This window comes from Mytilus edulis, chromosome 2 (genome assembly GCF_963676685.1).
Source record: "Mytilus edulis chromosome 2, xbMytEdul2.2, whole genome shotgun sequence".
Lineage (NCBI taxonomy): Eukaryota > Metazoa > Mollusca > Bivalvia > Mytilida > Mytilidae > Mytilus > Mytilus edulis.
This window is the reverse complement of record NC_092345.1, coordinates 88641109-88651935: the sequence shown is the minus strand read 5'-3', so window position 1 is coordinate 88651935 and position 10827 is coordinate 88641109. Positions and strand designations below refer to the sequence as shown.

The following is a 10827-nucleotide window of genomic DNA, read 5'->3' as shown; positions in this document are numbered from 1 at the left end:
CGTTTCTAAAGTCACAATAATTGAAGAAATGTACATCTGTTACTGATCTGGTTTTTTTTTTGTACAGATATTATTTTTTACATTTGCCTATATAAAATGAAATAATTAACTTTAAATGATTGTATGTACTTTAACATGCATTTGGTAAAGTTGAGTATTCACATCTGATTGACAACACCCTTAAAGTAGTTTCAACAATGGTCAATTCACATTCCGTCATTAGTTGTTGTTTATCAGTGTTCAATTTATCTGCTTGCATTTTATTTTATTTAATTCTCAATGTTTTAAGTTTTGAGATTTTAGTTGTCTCTCCTTCTTCCATAGAGATGGTTATTTATTTTGTTTATCCTTATATTTGTCTTTTCTGTTTAACGTTTGTAATTATCCATTATTTAGGCCTCGAGATCCACTGTCGACAAGCGTTTCTTGGTCACTAAAATAGGTACCGTTAAAGCTATTATAGTTTTCTGCAGTTTGTCAACAAGATTATGTTGCTATCCATCATGCTGAGGTTCTGTTTTATGTCAGAAGTCTGAAAAATACCTTCTTCCTTTGATATTCGAAAAACAGTTCTGATGACACAACATAATGTCGTCATAATTTTAGAAGATTGCTGTCCATGGTGATAAAAAGTAAAATCACAAAAATACTGAACTTAGATGAAGATCAATTGGGAAAGTCCATAATCACATGGCAAAATCAAATAACAAAACGCATCAAAAACGAATGGACAAAAACTGTCATATTCCTGACTTGGTACAGGCATTTTCAAATGTAGAAAAGGGTGGATTAAACCTGGTTCTATAGCGCTAACCCTCTCACTTTAATGACAGTCTCATCAATTTCCGATATTTTTACATTGATGCGATAAAATGATGAAAAGGAGGAGGATTGCCAGGATCGACGGAAGATAATTAAAAATACAGAAAAAAACCGTATTAATATTGACAATATAAGAGCCCGGTTATCGTCAGTAGGAGCATACAATAGCCTATCATAAGGGATACCTATTGCAAAGACATAAGCTACGTGTTTAACGCTGGTACGATTGAACATAAGTTTCAAAACAAAAGCTATATAATTGCAAATTCGTTTAATTGTTTTAATAAGACAGTTCACTATTTTCCTTTCTGGATTGATCGTAGGTATTCTCTATTCCTGAAAAGAAGTAGTTTCGTCTTAAAAGATATTTTTTTTTATTAATCAATCATATTTATTTAAATAAAAATGTTGATGCAATGGTTTGTACAAATTCAAATAATCATTCGAAAAAGTAGATATGTATTATAGATCTTGTTTATTTTTTACTAAGAAATTATATACTATAACATATGACCATAGTAGCAGATAATTTACAACAACAACGAAAATACCCCTTTTTACTACTTTTAGTAAATGGAGTGTTAAGAATTTGTTAGAATAAATTATGAAATACATAAAAATAGGTTTCGGATTACAGAATCCAAATTACTTAAACTGTTTCTAAAAACACGCTATCAAAACAATAGCTAAATGTAGCTGTTATTTAATCATGTACAATTGAATTTCTTTAAATTCGATAATTGTAAAGAAGATACTTACAGCATAGTTGAATATCACAATACTCCCAACGTGTTTCCTTCTCCAGTGTGTAACACCAAGGCTTGCTTGAGCCATCCGGATTACGACAGTAGTTTATTTCTGCAGCTAGTCTACTGATACCATGACGATGAGGTTCCTGGGATCCCCAAGCTTGACATACTTTCCCAGATGAAGTCATATTCTGATGGCCATTGTAATCAGATCCTTTCACATCTTCTTTACATTGCTTTACCTCTAAAATTGTAACATAACATATTTTGAAAACAGTATCAAACCTTTGTGAAACTGTGCGTATGTTAATATATGTTAAGCCACATTCATATTAATGAAAAGCACAAGTCAGATGTTTCAAAGATTTTCAACGCTTGTTTTTGAAGTTAAATATGAGCATGGTAACGTATATAAATATTTTTTGGTGAAATATTTACAGAAATGTAGAAAGAGCCTAAAACGATATTTTTAGATTTTTACCGTATTTTATCTATCTGAACCATTCCCCAAATGTCTGATTATATGTTTGTAACCCACATCTAAATTCTACTTACATTTTCATACCAATCTTTTGGGTTTTTTTATGTAAAAATAAATTTGAATTTTACTGAAAGGTATAAAGTTCAATTTGTACTGCCTTTACTGTACTTGACTAATTTTGAACAACGTCCACGGAGTTAATACTCAATCTGACAGATCTTTGAACAAGAATGGTAAACAAATGTTAATATAATGACATTTAGAAAAAAGTTAACATTTAAGAATGGTCGAGAAAAGCTTAGTACAATTTGATTCATTTTTATCTTTCTGACACAACAAAAATGTTTAAAAATGTTGATAGATAACAAATTGAGATACATAATTGTACACTGATCGAACCAGAAAGGCTTCTTCGTTGTTATTTACAAAAATCTTACATAAGAGCAGATAACAGCCCACAAGGCCACCAATGGCTTTTTAGGGCAGCGAGAAAATCCCAACATTGGAGACGGGCATCAGTTGGCCTTTTCACTATGACTTGTCCTAGTTCAGCAAAATGTACATCACTTTTGAAAGCGGCTAAAATGCGGCGGGGTTAAGTTTTTTTGTGAGATTTCAACTCTCCCCCATTACTCTGGCCAATGTGGAAAAAACAAGCAAATGGACAATTGTACAGTACATTTCAGTTTGAAAGAAGTCAAAGTTCGATGTAAAAGTAGGTAGCAGAACAAAATAAGCTGAATACGTTAACATAAAATAAGTAAGGACTACTAGCAGTTACTAACTAACTCCAGATTTCAAAGAAACTGATTGAAATAATTATCTTCATCATATGAAGATTAAACCACAACCTCTCCCATTATTTATTTTTTGTCATGCTATCATAAATTATATGAGACGAAAAAAACCTATTACATACCAACACCTAGTTTTAGTATAAAATTATTTTAGTTCCGATGCAAAGATCCTATGAGTGAATCAAATCTTATTTCTTTTAATTAGTTGACATAAGTATCGTTACTGTATACCTTGTGAAAATATGTTTCAAGGTTTGTTTACGCGTATATGATTGAATATTACCACACAAATTGAATATGAAATGCAGGTACGTATCAGATGTATCTTCGATGATTTATATCTACAAGTAGTGTCACTGTACCGATGATAAAATTTATTAAAAGTTTTGAAAAGTTTGTGATATCGAAAAGTATTTTTTTCCAGATATTTCGAGATTTCTTAGGTGATAATCAAACACGTTGTTACATACACGATCGAATCTAACAAGTATGGATATATAAACACCATACGATGGTGCTAAGAAAACGTCACCATCTAAAAAGAGATAATTAAAAAAAGGAATAAAAAAATCATCTCTTTTATGGTCAGTTTAAGTAGTAAAACTGCTCGTTAGAGATATAAATATCAAGATCCAGGAAAGGATAGTGTTCAATTAAAGTATTAGCTTTATCCGAAGTAAGTTCAGCATGATAAATCTCTTCAGTGTATATTTAATTCGTTATTATTGACAGCAAACAATATCATTCAAATATCTAAAAGTGTATTTTTCATATCAAATGGTTTTTTTTTAATCTGATTTAGTTGGGATTCTTAACAATACAGTAGCAGGTTGGTTAACTGGTGATATAAGAAACCTCCATAACGAATGTTATTTACATATGTCTTTTGTTTGTTTTTAATGCAAAAAGTTTCTTAAAGTGTTTTCACATATTTATTCATATTCTGATCTAATTAGATATGAGAAATCATAGGATTAGGAAGCAAAGTGGTGTATAGGGTAGAAAAATCAAAACTGTGAACAGATACATAGGCACCAATATAAGCATGCAATTTATTAAGTTCTTCCGAAGGTAATTAACCAAATTATTTTCGTAAAACTTATTTGAAAAATTATTAGCAGGTTTTTAATTCTACCAAGCTTCCAAGTAAATAGCATAGACAGTTCAATAGTTAAACAATGGTTGGAAGACGACATAAGATCTACATTTGTAATATGTATATACCTACCACAAAGTGGAATGTCACAATATTCCCAACGTTTATTCGAATCAGATGTATAACACCATGGCTCTTCAGATCCATCAGGGTTACGGCAGTAATTTTTATGCTTAGCCAGTTTCTTCGAAAATCTGTGTTTATGAGGTTCAGTTGCTGCCCAAGTCTGGCATTCTATTCCAGAAGTTGTGATTGACTTGTGACCTTCATAATCTGACCCTTTCTTGTCAGGTTTGCATTCTTTAATGTCTGTAGCATATGAAGTGTGTTTAAAAAGAAGGATATATCAGTACTAATATCTTTATGACGATGAGGGTCACCAATAACTACAGATATAAACTATCAGATAGAACACTCTCTTAAACTTTTATATAAAACCTAAAACAAAAATAAGACTGATTCTTGTTATCAAGTTAATGGTCTTTTTTCATTGTTGAAGGCCGTACAGTGTCCGGTAGTTGTTAATTTGGTCTCTTGAAATAAGTTGTCTCATTGACATCTTCTATTTTATATTAAGTGTCAAGAAAGGTCATGATTTGTTGTGATGATATTACAATACAGCCGGATCCATATCAGTAGGAACAGTTAACAAAGATACCAGGATTATAATTTAGTGATGATGAGGTCATATATCTATGGCGTCACTACAAAGAAATCGTTTAATGAGAACTATGTAATTGAAAGCTTTTACTCGGAAAATCATTTACTGGGTACTTTAAATGATATTTGATGATATTTTGCCCTAGCTCTGTGCTTTATAAGGAACAAATTAAAGCAAACTATTTTTATTTACATGATATAATAGCTGACATTTGAACAAATAGTACATAGGTATAAATAAAATATCTTACGCCGAAAAAAAACATACAAATCATAGCCACAAGCTCGAATACAAGAAGATAAACAAAGTTTTAAAAAAAAACTAGATCAGATCAAACGGTTCCCTGCAAAATAAAATCGAATGTGAACACACTTTTGAGTACACATATTTTCTAGCGGTTCTAAGACAATAATTTGTTACTGTTCGCATTTGTTATGTATACACCACTGCAAGTAGGTTCTTCACTGTAATAGTTCATCAAAAACATGTAGGGCTTTATTGACTCATATTGATCACTTTATCAACAACTAAGAAATATTTATGATTTTGTTGCAACTACGCCACATTTCCTCATATAAAGATAGTTGGTAAGATACATTTATGACATAGTGTGCTAGTAAACCAGAAGGAACTTCGCATTTGTCCGAAATTTAATTAATACTCACCCCGTACACATCGAAATACGGTACTAACACATTGTGCAACTGATAATAGTGGGTCAAAGTGAAAATGTCTTTTGTTTAACATTTAACAGGTTTTTTTTTTTAGACTTACTTCTAAGTATTGATTTTGTGAATACTCAGAAAGGTGTTATTTGTATTTCCAATTAACATAAGATGAAAGATTGATATAAGTAAAGCAAGCACCCGATGTGTACATACCACACTTTGGGATGTCACAATATTCCCATCTCTTTTCCTTCTTTATCGTGTAACACCAAGGTCTGTCAGAACCGTCCGGATTTCTACAGTAATTTGATTGGTCACTTAGTTTAACTTCAAATTTGTGTTTGTGGGGACTTTTTTCTGCCCATGCTTGACAGGAAATGCCGGACTCTGTAATACTGGTTTTGCCTTTGTAACTAGTACCACTTTTTGTCGAGGTACAGTCTTTTTCTTTAGCTGTGAAATAATTGTTCAGTGAAATCTACTGGAATTTGAACATCTCATAGTCTCAATAATACAAATAAATATTTGACAATTATAAAACAGGGAATGGTTATGACATACGATTTTTTTTTAACTCTTCATTTTCGACATACTGTTGTCTTCATTTGAATATATTCTTTGAAAACTATCTCTTTCAATTATAATTCCAAGTTCTATCATTCTGTTCTTTTCAATTAAATATATCTCACAAAATTCCAAAAAAAAATGTGTATTACCTTTACTGGATTGTTAGCACACGAACTTCTTTACAACTATTTATTTTGTATAAACTATATATTTAAAGATCGATCTTTTGTTGCGCTGTGTCATTTATAACATGAAAGCTTACGTTTGCATTCAACTACGCCATCTCCTTCATACTCAAGTTTACATCTACATAAAAGATCTCCTTCAGCATTCGGCTGACATACTGCATTCTCGTGACATTTAGTAGCTGCTTCTTCAATAAGAGTTCCAGTTTCGTTGATACGGATGCATTTGTAATTTTTTGTACAGTCAGGTGATAAAACTTCATCGCCAAGCTACAAGAAAATCAAAAGCCAATTTCGCAAACCCAGATGCGATTGATTCAAATTTTGATTAATTGCAGTAATATATAAATGAATTCTTAATAGGCAAATTTTGCCAACATAACATTTAATCGTCCTGTGTGAGGTAGACAATATTATGGCTGTTCTTTAAATTTGTCCTTTGACTTATAATGGTTTTTCTTTTACAAAATGTGACTTGGAGTTGTCTCATTGGCACTTATAACACATATCTTTATATCTATTAAAATCTCATTGCTATCATATAACGTTTTTAAAATCTTACACCAATATACCCAACATCACTACTGCATCCACAATCCTCAGACTTAACACATTCTTTTCCACTAAGTATATATCCTTCTTCACAAGCACAACCTTCAGTGAACGGTAATTCACATGTTTTATCGCTGTCCCTGTTGACACAGTTTGCTTGGCAGCCACTCACATGATCTGAGTAGACTTCATTGATACCACAGGATAAAGCTATTGAAATAAATGCTAACATAACTAATACATTGACTTTTCCTATATGGAAAATAAAATTAAGGGAGGAAGATATAAATACTGAATTCTGAATAACTATTGACTCAACTAGTTTTTAATCATTGCTACACAATATATTGATACACCTGTTTATGTTATGATTGTGTAAATTTGTAGTATTTTAACATCAGAAAATTTGCATTTTGAAATATTTCATGAATACGGTTTTTTTTTCAAATCATTATCAATTCTAAGTTTGTATGCATCCCTTCTCTGTTACGCCCGAAATTCATTAAGTGTTATTTTCATTTTCAAGTTTGTTCAACTTACGACAAAATGAATCAGTTCTCCAGTTTACTGCAAAAGATTCCTCTGCACAACGAAGGGCAAACGATTCCAAGTTGTCACAAACTGCTTTCCCTAGATCATTATTATTTGTGTTGTAATATAATGATACATCAGAAACACACATGTTGTAATGTTTATCTGCTTGTATATTGGAACTTTCAAGACATTCTTGAAAAGGACTGGTACCATTTTCTTTCAAAATCAGATGTCCACAATATTCTGGAGCTTTTGCAATTTCATTCATGGCACCGGTGGTTTCCGGTATTTCAGACAAAACTCCACATCTATAATAATGTTTACAAATTCTGTTACGCTGTATTAGTAAAATAAGACAATTTTATTTATTTAAAAATTGCGATTGTTGGTTTTTTTTCAATTTAAAAACGTTTTGATTTAAAATTATTTAAAATTTTCATTAGGAAGCGATTAGTATTTGAATTTTATTTGATTAGTATTTTCATTAGGAAGCGATTAGTTTTTGAATTTTAAAATCGCATCTAACCGAAATAGCTACAAAACAGCTCAATGGATATTGAAAGGGGCATAGTATTATGTTAACGCATTTTCCACCATTTTCATCAATTTTCTTAAAACAGGGAAAACTGAAAATTTGTTTCAAATCATGAATACTATTTGAAATTAAGCAGCATACGAATTCAAAAGAACATACGTGTCACCAGCTTCTTTTGCCTCTTCTGCGAGTGCAAATGTTTCAACTTTCTCTCCAATTTTTAAAAATTCGTCTGTTGGTTTACTGTCATTTGTGGCACTAAATTCATTTCTGATTCCATCACAATTTCCACATATACCTGTCATACGTTTTGCAAAGGTGTCAAGTGCTGCAAGTTCAAAATTCTTTGACCCATCCCATTCTAAAATAACGTCACAGTTGGTTTGTACCCGTACATATCGTCCACTTACAAATATACTAACTGAATTGTCTTTCGTATTGTATGGTAAACTGATCTTGGTACCATCAACCTGAAAGAAGCACACACATTATGTGTAACAGCCAATTGTTAAATATCAGATTTTGAAAATGGAAATCCAGACTAAAATTTGTTAATTCTATTTTATTCATTTTGCCATTTTTTCACAATTTTATTATATATCTGATCATATCTTAATTGACAACATACTACTTCTTTCTGTAGTTTCATAAGGAAAGAACATAGGTTAAAGAACATATTCTAATTACTTGTTATTCTTTTCGATTGTAAGAATGACGAAGTGATAAAATTCAAGTTTTTTTACAAAAACAATATCGATTAATTATTATCCATGAGCATGTGAAGGAAACAATTATTCATCAAATTTTACGGTAGGAACATCGAAACTAAATATAGCACAATGATGATTTGAAATGTCGTTTTTATAATAGTTCTCATTTATCCGTTATACAAAATAAGTCACTGAAAAGAAACACTTCATTGCAACAAATTTTCTAACATTTGTGTTTTCTTGAGAACCCGTAGATATCATCATAAATTACAATAAATATTTGACATCTTTTTCACTGTTAAGTAATATAAACGTGTTACACCGATGACGCTAAATGCTTCGCGTTCTTGTGAAAAAGTATTCTGATTTTTGTAAAACGAACAAACGTGAAAATATAATAAGATCAAAAGTCTTACAAAAGAATTTTATGCTTTCAAGAAAATTGCAAATGTCATTAAAGATCTTGATCGATGATTTTCTACTACTATGCAATCCAATATGGGGGAAGACTAGATATACTTTAAGATCATCCAAGCAGAAAAAAAACTAACCAAAAATCTTTGTAGTAAAACTTAAAACGCAGAAAACAGAATAAATTTATTAATATACCAAAACCACTTTGTCTGGAAAAAGACGAATCTTGTAATCTTTTATTGCAAATTCTATGGTACGTGTATAAGGAAGCTCCGAGGTTTGACTAGCCGCCTTATTGATGACGACGACAGAGAAATGACAATCAATGTCGTCCGGAGCTGTTTTGGCCAGCAGATAATGACAGGATCCCATAAAGTCTATCCATTGTCCATCAAACGTTCTATAATGAGTGTCACCAACTGTGCTACATTCACAGTAACCTTTAATAGAATAAATGCGATGACAATTATGAACAGGCGCTCTCTTGTTTGAATAGAAATGTTTGATTATTATATATGTTTCAAAATGAATAAGATAACAAGAGGTCTGCTGAATAAAATACGAGTTCTGTTTGTCAAATAGCTTTTCGCCGTTTCAGTGTGATTAGTTTATTACCAATATTACAACTTCAAGTTTGAACATTTATATAATCATTACAATAAACGGTAGATCTTTAATTGAAAAATTGTATTTTAAGAATTTTAGATTATTACAAATTGAAAAAAGTGTTCATTTCCACAAAGTGAAATTAAAACGTAAATATAATCCAAAAACTGTACCAGGACAATCCTGTATGTTGCACTGCTGCGTTCTTTCTTCTGTGCTTTCACCAGGACATGGTTTTCCACCAAACCCAACTTCAGGATTTTTGCACAATCTCGTACGGGAACTTTTCTGTTCACCAAAACCACATGTTTCTGAACACGTTGTCCATGTCGACCATGACAAGAAATCTGTCCAACCACCATCAACTAATGCAAACAAGATACAGTGTTAATCTCAAATATAATTGATTGGTTGAATAGTGTTTGCCTAACGTCCAAATGCAAATATGACATGTATTTCCAAACATGAACAAATTAATATTCAATCCTAAAGTTAGGTTGCTATTCTATCGATTATGGCGAAGGATTATGGGAAATAGATTTCTACTGAGAAAATGATATATACAATAGGGGCAGACTATATGAGAAGTTCTGGTGACCATTTTTTAGTCACCAATAAAATGACCGTTTGTTGGTGAAAAAATTCATACTTCATGTTTTGCGAAAACGGGTTCAGATATTTAATTTGTTTGATACTATAAATTTGCCTACAACCATATCACTGTGAATATCACTTGCAATTATGCCACAATTTTTTTTTATGTTCCATATAGATATAATTGTAAGTAAAATGAGATGCCAGGTATATCCCGAATGGACAGTCGAATAACACTGACAAAAACTCCTACTTTACTTTAAGGGGTCAACATCTGGTCTTCAACAGAAGAAAAAGAGTATGAAATCTTGATATGTTGTGGATACATTTAATACATTGATCTGTTAAAGCACACAGTTTTTCTCAAAACAAAACAACAATGTGTCCCCAGTACACGGATACTCCATCCGCACTATCATTTTCTATGTTCAGTGGACCGTGAAAATCGGGTAAAATATCTAATTAGGCATCAAAATCAGAAAGATCATATCAGAGAAAACATGTGTACTAAGTTTCAAGTTGATTGGACTTCAACTTCTTCAATAAACAGCTGTGACATGAGCGCATGATACGCCCGTCGTCTTGTGTGCAATAATTATAAACAGTTTCTGAGATACAGGGTGACATGTGAAAAAAACACCTTTTTTAACAAAAAAACTCAATATTTCTTAAATAAAATTTTGAATCATCACCAAAAAAATAAATATAACTAAGAAGTGTGTGATGTTTTAAGCAATAATCATAAATTGTTTCTGATATACAAAGTGACATGTGAAAGCCCCCCTGTTTTTTACAA

The 10827-nt window shown here is 31.4% G+C and overlaps 1 protein-coding gene across 1 annotated transcript in view; it reads right to left on the bottom strand.

Moving 5' to 3' along the window:
* Window positions 1–1078: 1078 nt before the first annotated feature.
* LOC139511069 (apolipoprotein(a)-like) overlaps window positions 1079–10827 on the bottom strand; it is a 36025-nt gene continuing 26276 nt past the window's right edge. The window contains exons 22-31 of the mRNA XM_071297640.1: window positions 9611–9802; window positions 9027–9271; window positions 7867–8177; window positions 7179–7480; window positions 6649–6848; window positions 6164–6356; window positions 5548–5787; window positions 4078–4314; window positions 1582–1815; window positions 1079–1158 (exon numbers count right to left, since the gene is read on the bottom strand). Of these exons, the coding sequence (XP_071153741.1) occupies window positions 1157–1158; window positions 1582–1815; window positions 4078–4314; window positions 5548–5787; window positions 6164–6356; window positions 6649–6848; window positions 7179–7480; window positions 7867–8177; window positions 9027–9271; window positions 9611–9802 (2156 nt within the window). The 3' untranslated portion in view covers window positions 1079–1156. The remainder of the gene's footprint in view (window positions 1159–1581; window positions 1816–4077; window positions 4315–5547; window positions 5788–6163; window positions 6357–6648; window positions 6849–7178; window positions 7481–7866; window positions 8178–9026; window positions 9272–9610; window positions 9803–10827) is intronic.